This window comes from Malania oleifera, chromosome 6 (genome assembly GCF_029873635.1).
Source record: "Malania oleifera isolate guangnan ecotype guangnan chromosome 6, ASM2987363v1, whole genome shotgun sequence".
NCBI classification, from domain to species: domain Eukaryota; kingdom Viridiplantae; phylum Streptophyta; class Magnoliopsida; order Santalales; family Ximeniaceae; genus Malania; species Malania oleifera.
Window position 1 is genome coordinate 111,676,118 of NC_080422.1, and position 27,608 is coordinate 111,703,725.

The 27,608-nt window shown below is 36.7% G+C and overlaps 1 protein-coding gene across 6 annotated transcripts; it reads left to right on the plus strand.

Moving 5' to 3' along the window:
* The first annotated feature begins 2,697 nt into the window (after positions 1 to 2,697).
* Positions 2,698 to 27,350, plus strand: LOC131158896 (leucine--tRNA ligase, cytoplasmic). 6 transcript variants are annotated; one of them, XM_058113830.1, is made up of 4 exons: positions 2,698 to 2,888; positions 3,318 to 6,599; positions 14,007 to 14,020; positions 26,999 to 27,350. In XM_058113830.1, the coding sequence occupies exons 2-3, from the start codon at positions 3,343 to 3,345 to the stop codon at positions 14,014 to 14,016; spliced, it is 3,267 nt and encodes a 1,088-aa protein (XP_057969813.1). In that variant the 5' UTR covers positions 2,698 to 2,888; positions 3,318 to 3,342; the 3' UTR covers positions 14,017 to 14,020; positions 26,999 to 27,350. The 6 variants fall into 6 exon arrangements, with proteins under 6 accessions (XP_057969813.1, XP_057969811.1, XP_057969812.1 ...); XM_058113828.1 differs by having other exon boundaries at positions 2,699 to 2,888; positions 14,007 to 14,063; XM_058113829.1 differs by lacking the exon at positions 26,999 to 27,350 and adding an exon at positions 26,012 to 26,275 and having other exon boundaries at positions 2,699 to 2,888; positions 14,007 to 14,063.
* Positions 27,351 to 27,608: the final 258 nt, after the last annotated feature.

Below are 27,608 nucleotides of genomic sequence, written 5' to 3' on the forward strand. Positions count from 1 at the left end.
TTTGATTTAGTTGACGGTTTCAGAAAATCATGGTAAATCCATAGACGGTGATGTTTTTTAGCCGTGAGACTAGTCCTTATATGGAGAACTTGGATGTTTATTGGATTTAAATTTAATGATTGTGTTGATTAGGTTATGATAACGAGATTCTAAATTCTTTTCTGTCCTATTTTCGGGATGGATCATAAGGGTAAAAATGTAGTTACTGAAGGAGAAATTTATGACTTTGAGGCTTCAAGTGAGAAGAATTTTGATACCCTCACGATGCTGACAGGTATAGTTTGTCAGGTCATGGCATAGGTACGAGTTTTTATTTAAAATAAATAATGATTTTATTTAATTTTAGATGATGTAGAAGTATATATGAAACTATATATACTGATTATATAAAATATAGTTAGTTGATAAACTTTAGAAATGTGAAAAATGATCGGGTAACAAATTTCGAGGACGAAATTTTTAAGAAGGGGAGAATGTAAAGACCCGAAAAATTAAAATGATTAAAATAATTAGGAAAAATAATAAATAAAATTAATAAATTAATTAAAATTATTAATCAACTAATTAGTTAAGCATTATTAAGTTGATGAATTAAATAAATAAATAAAAAGAAATAGTATGAAAAGATATATATATATATATATATACACACATATATATGCATAAGATTTAATAATATATATTATTTATAAACTTCCTGAGGAAGATGCAGCGGCCTCTCCACGTCTCTCGCTCAATTTCTCATCTCTCCATCTCCGCCTCTCTCTCTCTCCTCAATTTTATTGGCTTAACGAGCGCCGATTGGGAAATAGAAGGTGCCGTTGGATTCCTAACTCCGCCACCGACATTTTTATTGTAGTGAATTTGTCGTGGGAGTAGGCACCATTATTGAGGTAAGACAACTTTTTCCTAATTTATCAATTTCTCATTAAATTTGCCGTTAAATCGACGATCAGACACCACCATGGGGTCCTAGTCGTGATCGTTGTCAATTTGGCCGGAGTAAATTTCCAATTGGGGTTTTCTAGGCCCCACTCCAAAGCGAGAGTGTGATTTAGGAAATTTGGTAAATTGGTTATATTTGAGGGTATAACCATTTATTTGGAATTTATGACTCTAGGAAATATTAAAATAATATTTTATTTAGGGTTAATTTAATGAAATTATAATTTTTGATTTAGGGTTCGGGTGAGCGTTGCAGGTATTTTTCAGGATCTCTGTTGGCGTAGTTTAAGAAATCAGGTAAGGGAAAAAATATATATTAAACCATAATTTTTTATGAATTTAATGAAAAATAAATTGTATTATATATACGTGTGTATGTTTCGCAATGAGTTTAAAATGTAAACCATTGAAATTATGTTTTTGAGTTTATGACCATTTATTTAGCTATGTATATGTGAAAATTGAATGATGAAAGTGAAAGGTATTTTATGGGAAATTACGTAATAAATGAAATATATTTTCAATATATAAATGTTAAATGTGGGTTGACCTATTTTACAGGAATAAATATGAATTTTACTGCTAAATTATGTGGTAAGAGTAAATGTAAATTCAGTGCAAATATATGTTATATGTATGAGATGCAGACTAAGTAAGTAAAACATTCAAAATAAAATATGATATGAACTATGTTGCTTGTATATGTTAAATGAAACCATATAAATGTAAGACAACTGAAGGACAGTCATGTTAGCAAATCTAACACGTTTCTACGTAAACTAACTGGTGACAGTTAAAAGGAGTTGTAGTAATGACAGTTAAAAGGAGTTGTAGACTGTTATTTAATTAATATAATTTACCGGGTCTCTACACCCATGTTCCAGTCTACTACTATTAAAATAATTATTTTAATTTATAGAGATATAAAAAAATAGAAAGAAAATTCATCAAACTTATGCGAGACAAATGATCTTATATCATAGATGGATATTAATGATAGAGCACAATCCACTCCTATTATATCCACTCCTATTATGAGGCGTGACAATTGGAAAAAAAAAGTACACTAATTGATCGGTGCATGTTAACTTGTAAAATTTTAAAAATATAAAAGATAAAAAATTATAGAACTCAACTTAGTCAATGGTTTCAAAATATTGTTTTTTGAGTTAGTTAGAACAATATGACATTTAGGCTATTTATAATGCACTAGTAAAAGAGTAAATAAGTTTAAGCATAGAGAGTATGAACACACACAATAGGGTTAATGATTATATGAAGTCATAAATACACGAGCATTGGTATGCAAAAATTTCAAAATCGAATATTATAATTTGTAGATGAATATTAATTTTGAATTACATGAAACTACATTTGAATATTTATAATTTCAAATATACATAAAGCGTCCAAAAAGGAGAGATGAAAATTTTGATAGCTTAAAATAATTTGTCGTGTTTTAACACACTGTGGAATTTTTTTTTCCTTTTTAATTATGTACTCCTTACTTAGTTTGCCCAAAAAATCCATGCATAATATGTGATACTTCTAAAAAAAATAAATTTAATATTTTTAGAAATCAGACCGCGCTGAGCAGTTGAACCGATCCATCAAAAAACTCAACCCGGTCCAAGGGAGCGTTGACTTTGACAAGATCCGGTCAACAGTATTGACTGCCCATTTGGGCTGGCGTAAGAATCAGGCTTTTTGAAATTTGGGATGGGCCTTGTTAGATGATAGATAAGCATTCAGCTGAACTGAACCCAAAGCTGTCCACTTCTAAAACCCTAAAAAACGTACTGTTGCGCTGCTTTCGCTCTTGCTCTAATCCTCGAAGCATTTCAAGCTGCGTGGTTTGCTTTCTCCCTGGCTTTTCGCATCTCCGGACAACATCTGCAGAGGTTTCCCGGTGATGCATGTCACAAATTAGTTTTTACGCGGAGGTATGCCCGTATATATTTTGATTTTTCATCACTTAAAGTGCCCTTTTTTTGAGTTTTTTGTTGTCTTTTGAATTCTGTGTTTATGCCGTCGGAATTTTTGTTGTTTTCGAGTTTTGTACGCGATAATCCATTTCTTCTCTGCGTTCAAAATTCATGAGCTCGGCCCCAATAATTTTTCCAGCTAGATCTACTGGCTGGATTGGTAGTAAACATTTTTTGGGGGCCGAATTTGGTGGATTCTCTGAGAATTGACGTGATTTCCCTCTCAATCCTGGAGCTGCATAGTTCACCCATGAACACTCATTTAGCCGTGATATAGTTCTGCTGATTTTCTCTAATTTTCACTGTGTTTGGATTGTTAGCTTCTGAATTTTTTACTTTTACACTGTTTCTACCAACTTTCTATTGAATTCTGATCCTTTTCTGCAGTTTCTGTCAACTGTTTAGTAGCAACATGACAGAAAAAACAGAGGGTGCGAAAAGCTTTGCCAGAAGGGACAGGCTCCTTGAGATTGAGGCAAAAGTTCGAAATTGGTGGGATGAAAAGGATGTTTTCAGGGCCGAATCTTGTGAAAAACCTCCGGAACCAGGGGAAAAGTTCTTTGGCAATTTTCCGTATCCTTATATGAATGGTTTTCTACATCTTGGACATGCATTCTCGCTGTCGAAGCTAGAATTTGCTGCAGCATATCATCGACTAAGAGGTGCTAATGTGCTCTTGCCTTTTGGTTTCCACTGCACGGGCATGCCTATTAAAGCCTCGGCTGATAAACTTGCACGCGAGATTCAGCAGTTTGGAGATCCACCACAGTTTCCTGCCTCAGTGGAAGGCCAAGCTATTTCCCAGCCAAAAGCAGAAGAGATGAATGGAGAGTCACCAGCTTTGCCTGGTAAGTTCAAAGGCAAGAAGTCCAAGGCTGTATCAAAATCTAGTGGACCAATGTATCAGTGGGAGATAATGCGCAGTTATGGTCTTTCAGATGCTGAGATTTCCAAGTTTCAGGATCCATATAACTGGCTGACCTTCTTTCCTCCCTTGGCAATGGAAGACCTTAAGGCTTTTGGCTTGGGTTGTGACTGGAGACGCTCTTTTGTTACTACAGACATGAACCCTTTCTACGATTCCTTCATAAGATGGCAGTTGAGGAAGTTGAAAGCTATGGGTAAGGTTGTCAAGGATGTTAGATACACAATCTACTCTCCTTTAGATGGCCAGCCATGTGCAGATCATGACAGGGCAACAGGGGAAGGAGTTCAGCCTCAAGATTACACACTTATCAAGATGGAGATTGTTCCACCTTTTCCTGCTAAATTGAGCCATTTGGAGGGAAGAAAAGTGTTCTTGGCTGCTGCGACATTGCGGCCTGAGACCATGTATGGGCAAACAAATGCATGGGTTTTGCCTGAGGGGAAATATGGAGCCTTTGAAATAAATGAAACTGATGTGTTTATTCTCACTCATAGAGCTGCTCTTAACCTTGCCTATCAGAACTTCTCCAGGATTCCTGAGAAACCCACTTGCTTGATTGAGCTAACTGGTTATGATTTGATTGGTCTACCTTTGAAATCCCCCCTTTCATTTAATGAGGTCATATATTCTCTACCAATGTTAACGATTCTTACTGACAAGGGGACAGGGATTGTCACTAGTGTCCCCAGTGATTCTCCGGATGACTACATGGCCATGCATGACCTTAGATCAAAAGCAGCTCTTAGGGCGAAGTATGGTGTTAAGGATGAGTGGGTATTGCCCTTTGAGATCATTCCGATAATAAATATACCAGAATATGGCGATATTGCTGCTGAAAAAGTTTGTATTGATCTGAAGATCAAAAGCCAGAATGAGAAAGACAAGCTTGCAGAGGCAAAGAGATTAACATACTTGAGAGGATTTACTGATGGAACTTTGCTTGTTGGAGAATATGCAGGCAGGAGAGTCCAGGAAGCAAAGCAATTGACTAGAGCCAAGCTTATGGAGATGGGCCAGGCAATTATGTATAGTGAGCCTGAGAAGCGAGTCTTGTCAAGATCTGGAGATGAATGTGTTGTGGCTTTGACTGATCAGTGGTACATCACTTATGGAGAAACAGGGTGGAAGAACTTGGCAGAAGAGTGCATAACCAACATGAATCTTTACTCTGAGGAGACACGTCATGGATTTGAGCACACGTTGGGTTGGCTGAATCAGTGGGCTTGCTCGCGATCTTTTGGCCTTGGGACTCGTCTTCCTTGGGATGAACAGTACCTTGTGGAGTCGTTATCAGACTCTACCATATACATGGCTTACTATACTATTGCTCACCTGTTACATGAAGGGGACTTGTATGGTTCAGGTACTTCTCCAGTAAAACCAGAACAAATGACTGATGATGTCTGGGATTTTATCTTCTGCAGTGGACCCTATCCCCAGTCATCAGATATCTCTTCATCTATCCTTAATAAGATGAAGCAGGAGTTTGAATACTGGTACCCATTTGATCTTCGGGTCTCAGGCAAAGATCTTATTCAAAATCATTTAACATTTTGCATCTATAACCACACAGCAATTATGTCCAGACACCATTGGCCTCGTGGTTTTAGATGCAACGGGCACATCATGCTTAATTCGGAGAAGATGTCAAAGTCAACTGGAAATTTCAGGACACTGCGCCAGGCAATTGAGGAATTCTCTGCTGATGCCACCAGATTCTCCTTGGCTGATGCTGGGGATGGTGTGGATGATGCAAATTTCGTATTTGAGACTGCAAATGCTGGGATTCTCCGGCTTACAAAGGAAATTTCCTGGATGGAGGAGGTTCTGGCTGCAGAATCAGTTTTGAGAACAGGTCCTCCTTCTACCTATGCAGACAGGGTGTTTGCCAATGAGATTAACATTGCCATTAAGATGACCCAGCAGCATTACCATGATTACATGTTTCGAGAAGCACTCAAGACTGGCTTTTATGATTTTCAAGCTGCAAGGGATGAGTACAGGTTCTCCTGTGGAGCAGGGGGCATGAACCGTGATTTGGTGTATTGGTTTATGGATGTCCAGACACGGCTTCTTGCTCCTATTTGTCCACACTATGCTGAATATATTTGGCGAGAGCTTTTGAAGAAGGAGGGGTTTGTTGTGAGAGCAGGTTGGCCTATGGGAGACTTGCCAGATCTAACCCTTAAAAGTGCCAATAAATATTTGCAGGACTCAATAGTTTTGATGAGGAAGCTGCATCAGAAACAGATTTTAGGATCCAAGAAGGCTAATAGACAGGGACCTGTGACTGAAGATGGCAAGCTAATAGGCTTCATATATGTGAATGAGCGTTATGATGGGTGGAAAGAAGAATGCTTGAAAATACTCCAAAACAAATTTGACAGTAAGACCCATACTTTTGCCCCAGACGAGGAGATATTGGATGCGCTACAGAAGAGTGCCATTGGTAAGGCTGCAGATTTTAAAAAAACTCAAAAGCTCTGTATGCCCTTCCTGAGGTTCAAGAAGGATGAAGCAGTTGCCCTGGGTCCTCAGGCCTTGGATCTCAAGCTGCCATTTGGTGAGATGGAGGTGCTCCGAGAAAATCTTGACTTGATCAAGAGACAACTTGGTATAGAACAGGTGGAAGTTTTGTCTGCAAGAGACCCAGATGATCTTGCTAAAGCGGGTTCTCTGGTTTCACTGCTAAATCAGAATCCTCCGTCCCCTGGAAATCCGACAGCCATCTTCTTGACGCGGTAAACTTGATCAGTTACATTACAAACCCTTCCTTTTGCCTATTTTTCTGTTTCTGTTTCTGTTTTCTGTTTTTGTTTACCTTTTTTTTGTTTTTCTTTAACATGGTAAGCTAGACTGCTAGAGAAGACATTTATTTGAAGTTCAGGTTGAAGTTGCACACTGAATAAAATTAAAATATGCTTGATGTAATTTGAGATTTATTAAAAAAATCAGCTCAGAAATTTTTTTTGTCATGACTAGGATTATTTTCGTTGGGAACTTATTACAAATTTATAAGTTATATTCTAGCTGGTTACAGAAAGTTTAATTTAATGTGCCTGATTAATCATGTTCAGTTTGTGTTAATTTAAAGTGGATTTTATCTTCTTCTTTTAGCTAATGAATCACCATTTCTCTGGGAATTGAGTTAGCTTAGCTGAAATAATATATATTTTTTCATCAAATATTAGCAGATTTTATATGAAAAATTCTATATTTGTTATTGAATAGTAGGTGGGTATTAAATCAATTAATCACAATGAGTTGTGGTATTTTTTGATAAATTATATACACTAGTATGGTTAAATATGTAGATTGAGTTCTTTTTATTTTTTATTTTTTTATGACAGTAGATAAAAAATTGGGCAGAAGATTTTAACTGCCCTTGAGATTTGGCAAAAAGATAGGGGTCTCTCTTGAGGTTTCAAAAATCCCATTGGTCTCTTTTGAGGTTTTGAAAATGTCACAGGCTTCCCTTGACATTTGATTTTTGGTACACTTACATCCCTTAAAAAGTTTGTCTTTTTGTAAAATACAAAGAAGGGTCTGTGTCTTTTTGGCAAATCTCAAGGGTGATCACTGGAATTCTTGAAACTTCAAGGGAAATCCTTAGAATTTTTGAAACCTTAGTGGAGGTCAGTGTCTTTTTTTTCCTATACCTCATGGGAGGTACGAGTCTTTTTGCCTAAAAAATTTTGGGCTGTTTTGCCTAGCTAGGCTTTGAGAGATTTATGCTTTGCTAAACAACTTCTCCAGAAAGATGGCTGGTGTGCAGTCAATGTTGATTTCTGTGATTCCTTAAAGCAGTTTTTCACAAATCAAGAAAGCCCCCCCTCCCCCCTCCAAAAAAAAAAAAAAAAAAAATATTCAGTTGTAAAATTTGGACCCCGTTTTATTGAAAAGGGACACCATGGAAGCAGTATGAAAAAAAAATGTACAGCATAGAATCACTCCTTCAGTATGTGCTATTTAATTTTCATTAAGCAAATCCCTGGACTGAATCCTAAAAAACTAATCAATTGCTGAGTATTTCATATTAGAGAAATGAGATCACAAAAATCTTCTGTATATTTATTTTACATATTGAACGTCAGGTTTGTTATTTGAAGTTTTGATTTTCACATTTCCACATGGCCAGAGAGAGGACCATTATGACCTCTGTAAATGAGGGTTTCATTATGTTGTGCTGAGCAAGCATAATATACAAGGACCCTTTGGAAGGTTACAGTTACCATCAAAATGAGTTCACATGATTTCCTGTTTATAAATGTGCTATATCACTTTTCCCTCTTATTTTTTTTTTTGATCCATAAATTATAAATTGTATTGATCAAAATGGATATGTACAGTAACACTGGGCATACCCAGGAGAGAGAAGCAACTGCTTCAATCAAGCATCCAAACAACCAAATACATCAAAACCCGGGCATACCCAGGGGAATTGCTTTAAGAAGCAAATACAATCAAAATCAGACCATGTAACCAAAGTAAATTAGTTCAATGCAAACAGGGAGCCCAAGAACAAATCAGGTATCAGCATGTCTCGGGTCCCACTCAATAGAGAACAAGGAAAATCTGTTGTAAACTTCTCTTAAGGTGTGCTTCTGAATCACTTCAAACATAGCTTCAGGAGTGATAGTAATGCTTTCAAACTTCTTGTTCCTAAAGTGCCAAATGAAATGCACAGTGGCTGCTAAGCCCATCCTCTTAGCCACTGCCTGAATTCCAGTTCCCTTTGTTTCTTTCCGAAGCCATTTAAGAGCTGTTTTCAAAGTTGACTTGCATTTTTTTAGCCCAGCCCACTTACGGATCAGATTCAAAACCACTGCAGTGTATCTGCATTTGAAAAATAGATGTCCCACAGTCTCAATCTCAGATCTGCACGGCTCACAGCTACGATCATCTCCATCACCCTGCAGCTTTTCATTAGTAAACAGTTTCCATTTGACACCCAACCAAAGAGTAAATGAATGTTTGGGAGTGCAGCCACTCTTCCAAACCTCCTTGTGCCACGTGACCTTACAGCCTTTGTTGTGCTAAAAGCTGTAAATCTGGGAGGAGTTAAGCTGGTCATCCTGCATCCATTGCCCCATCAGGTTGTCTGCAGCCACCTGATCACCACAAGACTAATCAAATTTTTAATCTCATAAATCTTCTTTATTACTGGTGAATCCTCTCTCTTTGGAGATGCTTCCCATATGTTGCCCCCTTTCAAGTAGACCTGGTGAACGCACTTAGTCCATAAAGAATCCTTCTTAGCATGAATATTCCATAAAGCTTTGGTTAGGAGAGCTCTGTTCCAGCTGAAAGGTCCACCACTCCCAGACCACCTTCAGTCTTGGGCGTGCAGACCTCCCTCTAGGCCACCAGAGGTCTTCTCCTTCCCCCCCATAGGAATGTATGACAGAGTTTCACTATGTGCCCAAGGACAGCTTTAGGGATGGGTAGAATGGACAGCCAAAAACACTCTATACTTTGTATGACTGAATTAATCAGCTCAAGCTTGCCTGCATAGGAGATAGTGTGGCATGGCCGAGTACCAAACAGCCCTACAATCTTGTTAATTAAAGGAGCATACTGAATTGAATTCAGTCTTTTGGAAGCAAGAGGAATGCCCAGGTATCTAAAAGGAAATTCCCCATCTGTAAACCCATTAGCCTTCCTGATATCCTCCAGATTCTGACCATTAATACCAGCTGTGTACAGGTTAAATTTCAACCCATTTGCCTGCAGCCCAGAACAGGAAGAGAAGCTATTCAGGCACTCCATAATCAACTCAATTGAAGTGAGATCCCCCCTAGCAAATAGAATTAGATTTAGATCATCTGCAAATGCCAGGTGCGTGATCTTCAGGCTCCCACAGTTTGGGTGATAGTTGAATTCTGATTTATCTACCAGGGCCTTGAGCAGTCTTGAGAGATACTCCAGGCATGACAAAGAGAAGAGGAGAGAGGGGATCACCTTGTCTATGGCCTCTCTTCCCTTCAAAGAGCCCCTGAAACTCACCATTAAAGGAAATGGAGTATGAAGCGGTGGAAACACACTGCATAATCCAAGTAATCATAGTACTTGGAAACCTTAGATTTACCAACATACTTTTAAGAAACCCTCAGGAAACTGAATCATAAACCTTCCTGAGATCCACTTTGAGCATGCATTTGGGGGAAATTCTCTTCCTCGCATACTTCCTAACAAGTTCTTGCACCAGGTAAATATTATCAATCATGCTCCTTTGTCTAATGAATGCAGATTGGGCAAGGCTCACCAGGTAGTCCAGACAAGGCTTAATTCTGCTTACAATAATCTTTGAAATGACCTTGTACATGACATTACAACAGGAAATTGGTCTAAATTCTTATACTGTGGAAGCATGTTTAGATTTTGGTATTAATGCAATAACCGTGTGATTAATCTGCCTCAACATCTTTCCATTGTTAAAGAACTCTTTAACTGCATGAGAAAACTCACCCCCAATTGTAGCCCAAGCTTTATTAAAGAAGCATGCTGTATAACCATCAGGTCCTGGTGATTTCTCATCCCCAATACCAAATAAGGCTGCTTTGAATCTCCTCATCCGTTATGCCTTCGACCATCTGATCAGCATGCTCTTCACTAAGGAGCTGGCCTTTTGCAACAATCTGAGCATCCACTTCTGTGCAACTCACTTCAGTCCCCAACAATCCCTTGTAGTAGGTCAAAAATTCATCTGCAACCTGCTTCAATGAGGCAGTGGACTCACCATTACTCCTAGTCATATCAGCAATGTGGTTTCTCTTCATGTGTCTTCTCATTAGAGCATGGAAAAAGGAGGTGCTCTTGTCACACTCCTTTAGGTAATTGTGTTTAGCTTGTTGGGTTAGGAAGGATCTATTAGCTTCTGCAAACCTGACAACCAATTCTATTTTCCAGGCCACTAAATTCTGTAGCATCTCATCCTCAGGGGCATCATGCAGCTTCAGCTGGATCTCCATTAGTTCATCATTAGCCCTTTCAGCTCTAGAAGAAATATGGGAGAAGTGGTGGGCATTTAGGTCTCTCTAAGGACCCTTGAGCAACTCCAGTTTCCTTGCAAACCTGAACATCCTGCATCCCTGAATTGTTGTGCACTATGCAGCTTTGACAACATCCTGAAATCTGTCATGACCAATCCACATGTTAAAGAACTTGAAAGGCCTTCGGTCCATACTTCCCTCATTACCCATTGCCACCAAGCACAATGAGTGGTCATAAAAGTGCCCAGTCATCAGAAAAGAGGCATGAGCATTCAGTTCATTCTGAATCCATCTAGAGTTAACTACTGCTCTGTCCAGCTTACTCCAAACCTTTCCATTAGTCCATGTCAGAAAGCAGCCAGATGAGTTAATATCTGAAATCCCTGTGTAACGACCTCAGAATCTTAATATAAAATGAAACATAATAAATAAAAAAGTCAACTCGAACCCGTGGGTAATGGGGATACCTGTCAATCACAGCGGAAACCTAAGCAGCAGTAAATATAAATCACATTCTCAAAACCATAGAATACATAATATACCTACTACCAGAGTTCACTACATCACCAAAATACTGCATTTATTTACAACCTCCAAAAACATCAAAATAATCCTAGGATCATACAACAAAAATCTCTTGATCCTAGATCAACGCTTACCCTTCTAGTAGGGAAGCTCAACTCACTCAACGGCAGCCTTGACCCGTCAGTCTCTCTGGGTTTCCTAAAAATCATTTAATGTTCGGAGGTGAGACACTTCTCAGTAAGGGAAAATAAACTAAATACAGCTGTATGACAACATGAATATTTAAGGCAATTATACATATACAGTACATTTCATATTTCTGTAAACGTTTATCATATCGTACTGAATAATCACATACTTTCATATTTGTTAATAAATCATATCGTACATAAAACATCTGTTATAACTGATAATACTGAAAACATACTTAGGATGAATAGTTAGCTGATGTCATGTATTTACCCCCCATGACGAGTTGTGCAGCCCGAAGGCGGGACCCGACAATGGCTTTCACCATCTGAAACCTTCTCTCTGTTTTTCACCATCTCAGAGTCCCCTGTGTCTTTCCCTGTGATAGTTTCAGCAACACCTGTATCAGTATATCACCAACTGAATCTTTCTCTCTGTCTTTCACTGATTCAGAGTTAATAATGGCCCTCCCTGTTCCAGTTCCAGCATCACCCACAACCACATCTCTGTGATCATTACCTTCAGAATTAACTGGTAAACCAGATTTCTGTTCAGGTTTCCCCTGCTCCTTCCTAGCTTCAGTATTCTTCATAGCCTTCCCTATTGTAGTACCCGCACTCCCACTACCACCAGTCTGTCCCATTTTCTTGGGCTTGCAGTTACCTACAATGTGACCAATAGTTTTACAGATGCTGCAGAATTTTGGTAAGTCTTCATAGGTCACTTCTTGAACAATGGACCTCCCATCAGGCATCCAAACATTAACTTGTTTTTTAATTTCCTTTGCAACATCCATTTCTACCAACACTCTAGCATACGACAGCCTTTCTCTAGTGGTGGTAAGCTTATCTGCATACCCGCGGGCGGGGGGGGGGGGGGAGGGGGCGCTTCCAAGTTGAGAACATATCTTACCCAAAGCTTTAAGAGTCCACATCTTCAGGGGCGGGTTCCTCAGTTGAATCCACACTGGCATGGTGCTAAGTAACTCATTGTCAAACTGAAACTGGTCAGGCATAACCTTCAGCATCAAAGGTTTGCCGTAGGCAAGGTAGGTCCCTCCTTGTATTACCTGACCCATTTCCATCTCATTTTTAAACTTGAAAATGGTCACCCACTACTATGATGAGCAACCTCAACCTTAACCTTCCACGATCCAACAACCTGATTCAAGGCTGCCTTTCATGGGAATTTCCCCACAAAATACCCCACAAGGCAGTGCTCACCAAGATTTTCAGGGTCATCAAGGTCTGCAACTTCTAATTTTGCTCCATTGTCATCCATTGGAGAAGCTGGGACAATACCACAGCTTAAAGGATGCCTATTGCCTGCAAACAGGCTAGTCCAAGGGGCTTTGGTAGTCCCTTTCACGAACATTCTTCTCTCCTGATTCGCAGGGGTATCCTGTTTCTCGCTTTCCGAAGTAGGTTCTATGCGGGAATTTCTCAGTTTTCTCCCTATCTGACCCTTCATGAGATACATCTGTATCAACAGAACCTAGGGTTTCTGAAGCCAAAGGATCTTCCTCTAGATTGGTCTCATTATCTTCTTCCTTCTTTTGTTCTTCACTGCTTTCAGGAATATCAGACAATCTTTTTCACTTTTGTACCTTCAGACTCCCATGGACCTTGCGGCAATCCTCTTCAAGGAGTCTACTTGCCTCTGCAAGCACCTCATGAGTTCTTTTCTTTCCCCCCAAATTGTAACCTTGCCCCCTTTGCTCGCAATTATCTTCAGGGCAATGTCCACTTCTCCCTTGAGGTTCGTAGCCATCTGTGAATCACTATCAGCCTTACGGCCAACATTGCATCCCATGGACACCTCAAATTTCAAACTAATTCAAACTGAGACTGGGCGGGAAATTGAGATTTCATGTAAGGGTTTCGTAGGGAAGATGAAAACCAGAGCATGCGGCCGAACATGCAGAGGGAAGGATGGATGGAGAGGGAGATGAGTACCCCAACTGAGGTCGAAACAACAACCAACAGTCGAAGCACCAAAACGAAACAGAGGTTAGGGTTTAGAAAATCTGAACCAGGCTGCGAGTGATAGATGCACAGGCAGCTGAATGTTTCAAGGTGAGGTTGAAGATGACTGGGTGTAGAGGAAGGTGAAGAGAAGGAGTGGCTGGAGGTGGGTGGATGGTGGTGGCGGATGGTGGTGGACGGTAGAGTTCAGCTCAAGGTCAAGCGTCCCTAGAGAGGGATGAGAGTTTCTCTCTCTAACTTGATTACTTTTCCCACTTATTTGTGATTACTTTGAGTTGTTCTTTCAGAATGAATGAATGCATGGTCTACTCGGTATAATTTGTTACTGTTTTGAGTTGTTATTTTAGAATAAATGAATGATTTAGTTGACAAATTCTTTTCTCATTTGTTTATTTATTTGTTCAATATTATTTATTTATTTATTTACGTGTTTGTTTTGATTCAATTTTATTTGCAGTACCGGATAGACAAGTGAGTATCTGGTCTATACAGAAATGAGCTAATGCAATGCAAGGTGTGTTGTTTGGATTTGATTTTGAAAATATTTTTTGATGCGGGCCTTGTAGTGTTGCAGTTCATGTAGTAATATGTTATATACGCTCCCTTATTACTGGTTAGTTTGCAATAGACAATTTTTGAGAAATTCTATATGTTAATGATTTAAAAGATTGCAGTGTGTGAAATTTGGCTACAGTTTTTCAGTATTTTTTTGGAGCATAAATAATAAACTCAAATTAACGAAGTAAAATATCAATATTTATAATAGTTGGATAACTTGCACCACTGTCTCTTGTTGAGGCAGCTGTGTTAACTATGGAAGAGGTAGCTTTAATAAGATCCATTTTACTACTAGCAGAAAACATTGCAACCCTTGGCATTGGATAAAAGTAGTAATTAAGTAGTGGCAGTTCCTAAACTCAAGCTAAACATACTAGTGTGTATATATCATGTGGACAATTATAGAGTATGAACTTCTCAAAAAAAAAAAAAGGGCAGCCCGGTGCGCAAGCTCCAGCTTATGTGGGGTCCGGGGAAGGGGCGGACCACTATGGGTCTACTGTACGCAGTCTTACCTTGCATTTTTGCAAAATGCTGTTTCCACACCTCGAACCCGTGACCTCTAGGTCACACAGCGACAACCTTACCGTTGCGCCTAAGCTCCCCTTCTAGAGTATGAACAACTTCTGAAAATTATATTAGTCGATTGTGCTTGTTCAATTTAGAAGGCAATCCTTGTATATCCAGATTGATGTAATTATAGTGTCGTAGTATAATTGTTTAGCCATCTTCATCATCATCATTATTGATTGGTACAGTAGCAACAATGAAATCCAGAAATGAAGTCCTTCAAATATGAGATCAACTTAGAATAAAAATCAATTTACTTCTGTAGCTGAATCAACATATTGGAATACCTCATTTATTTAACATCCAGAGTTCTTATTTTCAAGCAACATCCTTTGTTGCTGCAAAAGCACTAGTAAACATCTCAGATGAACAATAGCCTCAAATACATGAAGCTGGGACTATGTTATTGATAGGGGCCTGCATTTGATTGGTATAACTAATTTGGTTAAATTTCCAAATTAATTAAAACTATTCAGTTCGAAAATTTCTCCAACATTGAAGTTAGTAACTTAACCCATCTTTAGTCGACCAAAATTTATTTTTCGTTATTTAGGTTAACTTGGCTAACCAAAACCCCTCAAAAGAACTTTTATTTATTTAGTATTTTCAGTGTTTTAAAAGGTGTTCCTGAGGCGCGCCTTGATGCATTTTGGGCATACAATGCCCGTAAGGTGTGTAAAATTGCGATTCCTAAAATGCGTTCGTCTCTGGAGTTGAGGCATGTGCATCAGGCCAAAAGGTGCGAATTTTATGCCTTAGATGGGAATACATACGCCTTTTGGAAGCAGACATAATAATGTTTAAAATATTAAAAAAAAAAACAAATAAGATCTGTTAGAGCTTGATGAGCATCAACCCCTCCCCCTTGACGACTGAAGCTCTTGCACAGAGGTCTTCTCTTTTCCAGTCTTTCATCTTTGTTTGACGACGCCCTCCAGCCTTTCGTCTCGCTCTGACGACTCTCTCCAGCCTTTCGTCTCTCTCCGGCGACCCCCTACAGCCTCTCGGCTTGCGCAGTGGTCTTCTCTCTTCTAGCCTTTTGTCTGTCTTCGACATCTCCCTGCAGCCTTTTATCTCTCTCCGACGAAGCTTCCATTGACGTACGATCCTCGCTCATGACCTTTGACAACATTACAGATGATCATCTTCATGACCTCTATTTCATTCTGTGATTAGAGACGATGAGGACCTATCGTTCACTGCATGACATCTCTCCCATGGCATTTGGAGATTATTAGGGTCTGAGAAGAAAATGTGTGTGTGTGTGTGTGAGAGAGAGAGAGATACTGAGAGACGAGAGTCAAGAGAGACCAAGGACTTAAATTTCGGTCGAAATTTCGACATTTCGACCGATATTTTGAATTTCGAGGGGTCCCGAAAGGAAATTGAGAGACATTTGATTTTGAAAAAATTTGACTGAAATTTCGAGCATTCGGTAAATTTCGTTCGAAATTTTGAAAATTTCGGCTGTTCTTCCGAAACTTTCTGGAAATCATGAGGAAAAAAAAAAAAATAAAAAAAATTGGAGGGAGGAATTTCAGCGCTATTATGAGTATTCTCAGATTTTTTTTTTGCTTTTCCCACGTGATTGTGCATGTTGTGCAACTCGTGAGCTTATACAGTGAAAAACAAAAATCTCGTAGAGATACTTTGCAGATCCATTATTCAACCCAATAATTCCACCGACCACTACACAATTTATTTGTATAAATTAACATGCATTCGGATACATACCTCAAGCTCAAACTCTCAAAGCCTCAAGCCTTCTTCTTCTTCTATCTTCAAACTTAAACAAAAAAACCCTAGATTCCAAATTTTCTGCTGCCTCCTGCCTCCCCTTTGAAGTTCGAACTCCGAAAAGCCCTAGCCTTCGAATCCCCTCCTGCTCTGACCCTTCAAGCCTCTGCGTCTAGCCTTCGGCTTCAGCCTCCACCTCCATCGTTGTCGCACACAGTCGCAGCCAGCCGCAAGAACTCCAGCCTGCAATCTTCCTTTTTGCTGAGGCTCTCGCAGAGCTGCGAGCAAGAAACCGAGAGAAGAGAGACGAGAGACGAGGGACGAGAGTCCAGAGCCACTGTTGCCCCTCCCTCCATGAGCAGCAGCAGCTCCACGAAATAAAAGGGCTGGCAGGGCTGCAAACTAAAGGCTAGTTTATATTTTAAATAACATGTTTTAACTTTTAAGTTTTTTAATTTACTCAAAATCTCCCTTGCCCCCAATATATTTACAGCAATGCCCTCCTCTCCCATTTACTATTTACCCCTTATTAGTTAATGTTACTAACTTACTACTTACCACTTTGCTAGCATACTAAATAATAAGTTAGTATAGTAAATAATTAGTTAATAACTAGTAAATTTAATAACTAAATAAAATTAGAATAATTTACTATTATTATCTTATTATAGTATAAATTAATAAATTATTTCATTTATTTAAATATATTCATTTTAAAAATTTATTACTTAATAATAATTTTTTAATTTTAATTTAATAATTTAATATTTCTCTTAGTTATTAATTTATCTTTATTTAGCATCTAAATATTTTTATTTTAAAATTGTAGAGTAACGTTTAAATAATTTTTTTTTTTTTTACAAATTTAGAGTAATTTAACACCTAATCGGTATAGCCTAGTAATTAAATAAATTAAAGTGCTTATTAGCTTAATATAATTTAAAATATTTCATCTATTTGGCTAATTTAATTTCCACAATTTATTGGTAATTTTGTACATTATAATTAAGTTTTGTAAATTTAATTTAATATTTTAATGTTTGCCTTATTTATTAATATTATATTAATAATAAACATCTCAAATAATTTTCTTTTAAAATTATTGACTAATTTAACACCTAATTTTTGATTCATTGTTACCTTGTAGGAAAGTAAAATTATCTACAAAAATGTCTGAAGGAAGAAAACAAGATCTAGGAGAACATGGATACTCGATGCCCAATGTAAAGAATAGATTTATTTGCAAATACTGCGAAATACAAATGAAGAGTGGTGGTGCAATAAGATTAAAAATGCACCTAGCAAATTACGACCTGCCGCATAATATAAAATTCTGTGACAACGTATCTCCAGAAGTTAAGCAGGAAATGAGAATTGTTTTAGAAAGAAAAACAGCAGCTAAGGCCAAAAACATAGAAAGAATGGATCAAATAAAAAATGAATTGCGTGGGAACTTGATGCAATCACAACAAATTGATGAAGTTGATGATGTTGACGATATTGCATGTCCGCCTAACATTTCTTCCTATGAAAGGTCTGCATATCGTCAAACATTCTATGCTTCAAAACAGACAGAATGGGAAAGAGACCAATCTCGTAGGTTTGCAGGTAGCCAACAAGGAGGCAGTTTAGGGGTTGGTAGTAGTGCAGGGTAACCTTCGATGAGGCGATCTCAAAGTGTGAGAGAGCCAGAAATAGAGTCATATATTTCAAAGCCTTCTCAATATTACAAGTCAGATGTAGCAAAACAAAGAAACTTGAAAAATTTATTCAAAGGAGGTAAAATAAAAGAAGAAATGAATAGGTTGATTTCAAAGTTTTTTATATATGATAATGTTCCACCTGAGAAGGCAAAATCACCTCATTTTAAAAACATGGTATGGGGTTGCCAATCAGCTGGAACGGGAGTCAATCCACTGACATCCTATGAAATCAGAACAAAATACCTTTATTTAGAGGTAAAAGAAATTGAAGGCCACGTACAAGAAGTGAAGAAAAAGTAGGCCACGTATGGCTGCACTGTAATGTGTGATGGATGGATAGGCCCTACAAAATTATCCATCATAAATTTCATGGTTTACTCGAAAGGAAGCACAATTTTTCTAAAGTCGGTAGATGCTTCTGACAAAATAAAAGACCATGAATACATATATTCCCTATTAAAACATGTTGTGCAAGAGATAGGAAAGCAACATGTTGTTCAAGTGGTGACCGATAATGGTAGTGCCTACAAGAAAGCGGGTCTAAAATTAATGAAAAAATTCAACTTGTATTGGACTCCTTGCGCCGCTCATTGTATTGATCTCATCTTTGAAGAGATCGGAAAAAGAGAGGCAATAAGCATAGTGATCTTGCAGGGGAGACAAATCACAAATTTTATATATGAAAATGGATGGTTGCTTGCTAAAATGAGGGAGCACTGTCAAGGGGATATTGTGCGTCCAGGGGCCATACAATTTGCTACAAACTACATTGAACTTGATAGCTAACAAAAAAAAAAGTAGGTTTAAAATCTCTATTCACATCTGATGAATGGACTGAGCATGCTCTTAGTCGAACAAAAATGGGTAGAGAAATTGAAAGTACAGTTCTTAACCATCAATTTTGGGATAGAGTGTCAAAAGTTTGTTACAGTTATGAGCCTATATATCGAGTATTGCGTATAGTTGACAGTGAAGTGTGGCCAATATTAGGAGTTGTGTTTGAAGCAATAAGGGTGATGAAAGAGGCCATTGAAATAGGTGCAAGAAGTGCAAAATGGGTTCTCAAAGTCATCAATGACCGGTGGGAAAGAACCCTTGAACATCCTCTTCATGCAGCAGGTATAAAATATTTATAAATTTCAAGAAATTCATATGTCAAAATACTTATTACATATTTATATTTTACTCTATTTGATTGGCAACTTATTTCTTAAATCCAAAATGTCAATACAAAGAAGGTGTTGGGGAAGATCCTTATTTTCTAGATGCAGTTCACATAGTTTTTAACACCCTTGAGCCACATTACTCGGGCCTGGATCAAATTGGAAATGAGGTATATTTTTAAAATAAAATTTAAATAAAATAAGTCTTAATCCATGTTTAATTATTCAATAACAATATTTTTTTTAGATTATTATATTTAGAAATGCTAAAAGAAGCTTTGGAGAAGCAGCTGCTAAAGCAACTAGGGCAACCATGACACCTGGTAAGTATTTTTATATAAATGTAAAATACAAAGTTACAAACTTCCAGTACAATCTACTAAGTAGTAAATACTAACTTATGTTCTTAAAACATCTTGCACAGCTGATTGGTGGATGATGTATGGATCAAGTGCTCCAATCCTAAGAAAGCTAGCATTGCGCATTTTGTCACAAACCGCATCTTCATTAGCTTGTGAACGAAATTGGAGCACATTTGCACTCATTCACACAAAGCAAAGAAATAGACTAGCCTACAACAGACTTCAGCAGTTTGTTTTTTGTTATTACAACATGAAGTTTAGAATAAGAGATATGGAGGCCGAAGTAGACAAAGTGGCTGAATAAGATCCCTTGGACCTTCTCGACATATCAGTTGAATTGGGTGATGAGGATGAGTATCCACTTTTTCAATGGATTAGGCCATCCCATCTTGATGAACGAGACAGAAGTCCCCATCCACAAATGGCCAAGCATGCACAAGATGACTTTGGCATTGATGTTAATCAGGTAATGGTAGAAGAAGTAATATCTAGTAGTGATGATTCTCAAATGAATCTTGGATCTAGATATGGAACTTCATCCACTATGCCCTCCGGTGGTGATGATGATAATGACGACGATGATGCTGGTGGTGACGGATCTAACCCCGGCGGTAGCAGTGGGTTAGGTGGTGATGGTGGGGACTATGGAGGAAATGAATGATGACAAGATTATAGACCAAAAGTGGAATATACATGTCCTTCCCAACTAGAAGATGAGGGTCCACAAAGAAAAACACGTCCAGTTGGTAGGCAGTACAGTCGTAGAAAAGGAAAAGGGAAGTTGCATCAAATAGAAGAGGATACCTTTTCCCTTAGTATGGAATCTATGAGTATAGGAACAGAGCACGACTCTAATAGTTATGGTGATTATGAATCTACACAGAATAGCTCCTTACAATCTACATATGGCCAACTATTTTCACATGCAAATGAGCAGGCACAACAATATGGAAATTGGCAACCGCATGTCTATGGGTATGGACAAACAAGTCAAGAATATGGGTATGAGTATGACCAGTATACAAATACAAAACAATCCTATGGACATACACAACAAGTAGAACCTGCAAGAAGAAATCTTAGCACACGAAGATCTTCTGACCGAGTAGAAACTGCCATGAACCAGATGACTACGGAGGAGTATGAACAACACATGTACACCTATACTCAATATTTTGGAAATTATATGATATGGAGTGATTATTGTAAACAATATATGTCATCTCGAAATCCTAATGATAGGGATAGGAGAGATGACTTTGAGCCACCAAGAAAATCCATGTGGTATTAGATCATTAAATGTATAATTTTTATTGAAAATGTAGTTGTTTAAATGATAATTTGTTGCCTTAAATCTTAAAGGAATAGCTTCAAAACTTTATAATCATTTGAATGTTCTTCAGTTCATAGTTTGTTTCGCGATATGCAGTTTAATATTCTACACACTAGAAACTTGTCATATATGCATTTTTTTAATGTATTTTGATACCATATTAAGCATAATCATCTATTCTAATATTTCCTAAAGTTTTATTGTAAATTTCCATCATTGACTATAAGTTTCCGTAATTTCTTTAAATCGAAATCGAAATCGAAATCGAAATTTCCACAAATTGAGACCATCGAAATCGAAATTTAAGTCCTTAAGAGAGACAAAAGTCCGGAGAGATGTGGGACTGGGATCTGCTGTGGAGTTTATAGGGACACGCGGTTCTTTTCAATGAAGAAAAGCACACATATGGAGATCTGGACTTGAAATACTGACTATAGCCCCACTTTAAGTTATTTAGGGTTTAAAACTATATAATGAATTTTATTAAAATAAATTTTATATAAAGTTAAATATTTATAATTTTTTTATATATATTTTTAATAAAAAATTAATTTCCCAAAAGGCTTATGGCGCCTTATTAGGAGTAAAACGCTTTGCCTTATGCCTTTGCATTTTAAAACACTGAATCTTTTTAATTTTTTAATGATGAGCCTTAAAAAAATCAATGTCCATTCTTACTAGAAAAGGGCTCAAAAGGGGCCTCATAGAGGGCCAGGACATTTGGCCCCTTGGGGCCTTTTTTCTTAGCTTTTGTGTGTTTTTTTGTTTTTTTTTAATTGATAATTCAACATTATGTTGTCATATATTTTTGCTAATCAACACGATCCAAACATACTTTTTTTGATGACTATATAATTACTTTTTTAACTTTACAAATACCCAGCATATATGTTGGGCTGAAGGAAACTGGGTCCTCAAAGCAATTTGGGTTTTTTGTAATTGTCCAACTATAATCTGTTTATATAGCTTTTTTCCTTTCCCAAGATAATTTTTTTTTGTACTCTAATCATTTTAATGTTTATTGATTATGTAACATGTTGTAGGTATATGCAAATACATATTGCTATTAGCTTATGGGTTTTAGGTCCTTATTTTTAATTTGTTGACTTCTTACATAACAGACTCTGACTTGAATATATCAGAAAGAAATATTTTTTTAATCTGTAAGTATGGAGTTGGGAGATACTTACCTCCATGTCTTAATTTAATCATTAATATTGCTATAGGTACAGTCAGCCGTCTAGGATATAATTTGTTATTGCCTTTGATTTTGCCTTGTCAAATAAATAAATGAATGAATATATAAATGAAAGGTTTACTTTTAATTTTATATAGTAGAAATGATCCAAAAACAAGTTTTCACATAGACTTTGAAGATGAAAACAACAGATTGCATCATACTCTTGCACTCAAAAAAATGTTCAGTTAGCTGTTTTCGAAAATGTTTCTGGAAGTGAAAACAATGGAACTACATTTGGTTAAGGTTGATCCAGTGGCAAATTTTATTATTATTATTATTATTTTTGATTAGTAAACGGTAAATATATTGATCAAAAGGATATGTACAGTATACTCTGGGCATACCCAGGAGAAAGGGAGACAAATTCCCATTCAAAAATGCAAAGCATTACACTCAAAAGGCAAGCCAACTTGGCCCCCCAAACAATCTTTTACAAGAAATAAGCATCATAAGCCAAGTAAAGCCATCAACATTAGCACATTAATATGAAAACAGATTATATTTGTCATAATTCTATATGTTTGTGTTTATATTATCTTCACCAAGCTATCTGGTTCAATTCCTTTGCCTTTGAACTTCTTTTTGTTTCTGAAATGCCATAGGAGGTATACTGTAGCAGCCACACAAATCGTTTTCCCATTGGATTTTATACCTGTGCCTTTTGCTTCCTTGTGCAGCCATTTTAGAGCTGCTTTCAAAGTAGACATATTCCTTCTTAACCCCAGCCAATATCTGATAGTATCCCACACCTGTTTGGTTATCCTACATTTAAAGAATAGGTGGTTGATAGTTTCAGAAACTTCCAAGATAAAGAGTCATAAGCTTTTTTTATATTAATTTTCATCATGCATCTGGGAGATATTCCTTTTCTTGCATACTTCCTCACAATTTCCTGAACCAGATAGATATTTTCGACCATGCTCCTTTGTTGGACAAAAGCTGATTGAGCAGGATTGACAATATCAATAAGACATGGTTTAATTCTGGCAGCTATCACTTTTGCTATAACTTTATACATTACATTACAGCAAGCAATAGGTCTGTATTCTTGCACTGTAGCTGCATGGCAAGATTTTGGGATTAAAGCTATTGCAGTATGGTTGACCTGTTTCAAAAGTTTGCCTGATATGAAAAATTCTTTGCCAGCTAGAGTGAATTCCTTCCTAATTATGCTCCATGATTTTCTAAAAAAGCAGGGTGTAAAATCATCAGGCCCAGGAGATTTCATATCGTCTATGCTAAACAAAGCTGTCTTTATTGCTTCATCTGAAATAGGAGACGTCATTATAGCCCTCTGAACATCATTCACCGACTTTCCTTTTGCCACAATCCTCGGGTCAACATGCTCAGTTTCCCTTTCACTTCCCAGCAACTCCTTATAAAATCTAATGAATTCATCAACTACTTGCTGTTTGGAAATAGTCTGTTCACCATTGGTTTTTGTAACAGCTGTAATGTGATTCCTACTTCTGTTTCTCCTCATCAAAGCATGAAAAAAGGATGTGCTTTTATCACAATACTTTAGGTATTTAGCTTTAGCAAGTTGAGCAAGAAATAACCTGTTAGCTTCATCTAATCTTGAAGCTTCAGCTTTCTTAGCTGTCACCCTTTTTTGTAAGTCCTCATCGTTAGGAGAGTCATGGAGAGATTGCTGGAGTACCACAAGTTCTGACATGGCAAAATATGATCTGGTGGAGATATGGGAGAAATGAAGAGAATTCAGGTTTCTCAAGGGGCTTTTTAGGGCTTTAAGTTTCTTAACAAATCTGAACTGACAGCAACCTTTAATTCTAGCTTTCCAACCCTTCTTAACCACCTCCTGGAACAAATTATGATTTGTCCACATGTTATAAAATTTGAATGGTCTTCTACCCAGGTTATCTTCTTCAAACAGAGAAACCATACAGATAGCATGATCAGACATCCACGCAGGAAATTGGAAATCAGCATGTGCTTTAAACCCTGCTAGAATCCAAAATGAATTGACCACTGCCCTATCAAGTTTACACCAAACCTTGCCATTCGACCAGGTGAGGAAACAACCAGAGGAATTTAGATCTGACAATCCAGCTTCAGAAAAACAGTCACACATGTCTTTTACATCATAATCTGTTACTGCACTCCCATTCTTTTTCTCATCATCATTCATAAAACAGTTAAAATCTCCCATAACTAACCTGGGATCAGTGATTTGAGTACTGAATTCAACAATATCCTGCCATAAAGGTCTCCTAGCTACAATAGAATTGAAGCCATATACAAAACTAACAGCAAACTTCTTAGAAGTAATAGCACATTTAACAGAACAGTGTAATACCTGAGCATTTTTCCTCACTGTCTGAAGCTGAACTTTCTGAGAATTCCAGAAAATAAATATCCTTCCTGCTCTGTGACAGTCAAAATTATTCTCCTGCTTCCATATTCCAAATTTTTTAGACATCAGGTCCCCAAGAGTAGTTTCTGACATTTTAGTTTCCAGCAAGCAAACAACATCCAATCTATTTCTTCTAAAGAGGTCCAATACCCCATTTTGCTTCAGGGGTTTATTAAATCCCCTGATGTTCCAACTGGCTATCTTCATTTAGCTTTAGAAGGGGGTTTTAACCCCTTTCCAAACACTAGAGGATTGAGATATGGAACTTTTTCTTTCTTCTTCTTCTTTGTTGGTATGAATTCTTGAACCTTCTCTTTCCCCTTATTATTATTATTATTATTAAAAGTGAGTTATACCCCATACCCCATATTTTCATTGTATTTGGAAAAAATTATCCAAGAACACAAGAAACATCATAAAACTGTTTCCTGAAAACATGTATTTGTTATTTCATTTTAGGCAAAATTTCAACAATTTTCTTTTTGGTTTTTGGTTTTTGGTTTTTTGGGTTTTAATAGCTGAAACTTTATAAAATGTTGTCTGGCAGCATTATCCTTGAGTTTTATATTGGCAAAGCATCTGTCTGTGCTGTTACAAAAGAAAAATCTTTTTAGTTCTGCAATCGCGAACAGTTCTGTTCTTTTATTCCCTTTTTGGGACCAATGGTGCTTGAAGAGTTTTATGCTGTTGCTATCACTATATTAATCTCTTCTATTTCTCTCTTATGGAAGGAAATTATCATTAGTTTTTCTTTGCAGTTTTTTCTTTCAGAAACTTCAATTTCGTGTCCAAAGAAAAATTGAATTTAACGTCCTCGTATTCTGTTCTGCATTATTGGTTAAGAGAACAATATTTTTCATGTAGTCAACTAAAAATTTCCTTTTTCCTACTGTAAACAATGAGTTGATTTTTTGACAAAAATTATTTTTCAATGAGTTTGGGTAGTTTTAGATTTTACTCTTCCTTGCTTTTATGATCACTACTGTTTGCTTGCTAAGGCTCGATTTGGCATTACTATAAAAAAAAATTGTGAAAACAGAAGCTGAAAACTAAAACTTAGACTATAAAATAAAAATTGACAAACTTGTTTGGTTAAATTTCCAAAATTGAAATTAATTAATGAATTAATAAATATGACAATTAATGAATTAAAAATTCCAAAGAAATATTATAAAAAATAAGACTGGCTAACAGTTTTTTTCTTTTATCATGTTTCTTTGGAAGACTTGGAGATTGGTTGGCTCTGCCTCATTGAGTTGGCTTTCAGCTTATGATGAACTTCTTACTTGTAATTGATTGTTATTGATGTAAAGGGAGATTTCTATTCTCCCCGTTTTTCGTTTATTTTTTCTTTTCGATTTTTTTTCCCCCTGATGTACATTTTTTTTCTCTTCTAATAAATTCTTTGTTTACCATATATAGCCCTCCCTCTCTATCTATCCAAGGGATGGAAGGACAGAGCTTAAGTGAGCTGGGTTCAGAACGTCCTGAGACAGTTTGGTTTTAGTGTGTAATTTTTTCCCCCTTTCTATTCATTCTGATCTCATCCGCTTCCGTTTCTGTAATTTTGTCCGGATCCTCCTTTTCTTCTCTTTTTGGCTATAAACGATGGAATCCCCTTTGCGATATTTTGAAAACAATCAATTTGAAAATGCTGTAAGAAATGAATGAAGTTTTCATTCTGTACATGCCAGATCATGAATTAGTAGCTGCATCCAATCTCCAAAAAAAAATCCCAATTGTTTCGAACTTATCTGTCTTTTTATATTTTTATTATATTATATAGATGCATACAACTTTTATCAGCTATATTTTAAAAACTCATTCTTCAGTATTTTGGGATATGATTCCTATGAAGGTTGAAAATTGGTGAATGCTTTCGATAACATTTATTATTTTTTCAAAATTATGGATATTTAATTTTTCTTCATTAAAGAATTGTGTACACAATAATTTGATCAATAAAAGTAAATTCTAGTTATTAAAGTAGTGTGGCAACAGGTTGCTACAAAGAAATAACTAAAAAATAAAAAGTTTAGTTGTTGACACAAGATGTAGCAGAAATTAAAAAAAAATTGCAATGCAAATACGCACATGGTTGTCCTTGTTTCTTCAGTCTTATAATGAAATTATAAAATAGGAAACAGAGATGATACAAAACACTCTCGAAGATGGTTATATAAGCCTAGTATGTTGCTCAATTTCCATTATGAGCAAGAATTTTTTAATGTGAATTTAGATGAGATAACTCTAGTTTAAATGGGTGTGGCTATAGCTTATTAATCTGATGGTGGTTTAAAAAATAGATAGAAATGTAGTGAGTTTTCAGGAGATTTTAGTTAATCTATTCATTTTAGTTAGTTTTTATTCTGGTTATTAATCTAGTATGTTAATTTTTTTTCCACTTAGGCTGTCCCATGGGTTCCAACAAAGGGGAGGAAAAAAAATTGTGTTTGGATGGATTGCTAGGGCTTCACATTTGGAAATTGGAAGGCTGGCAAAGAGATTCAGTGGCTATGGTTGTCTTATTTTTAACAAGTTTCATTTTTTATTTATTTTTCATACTTCTTGTGTTAAGAGTATATTTTTGCTGCTGATTTTGCCAGGCTCTTGAAAGTTAATATATGTATTTTTCGATTGAATCTCATGCTAGAGAAAGTTTTGGGTAATTGTTAATCATTATTAAGCTGTAATAGTTCATGATATTTGTCCAATTTTCAGTGACTTTTAATTTTAGACAGGTTTGTGCTTTAGCAGACAATGCTTTAACTCATTTGTTGGTGCATATTGAACATGTTATTTGTCACCCACACCAACCCTTCCCTTTTAAATTTGGTTTGACTTACAATTAGGTGATATGCACGTTTATGTTTTATATAGGCATATTAATTAATTAGGGAAAAGGATTTTGGATGGTGGTTCACCACGGCGTTTTTTTTTGTTTTTTTTGTTTGGAGGTTGACACTAGATTTGATTAGGAGGTTTGTCTCCCATCTCATACCCTTTCTCATCACACACA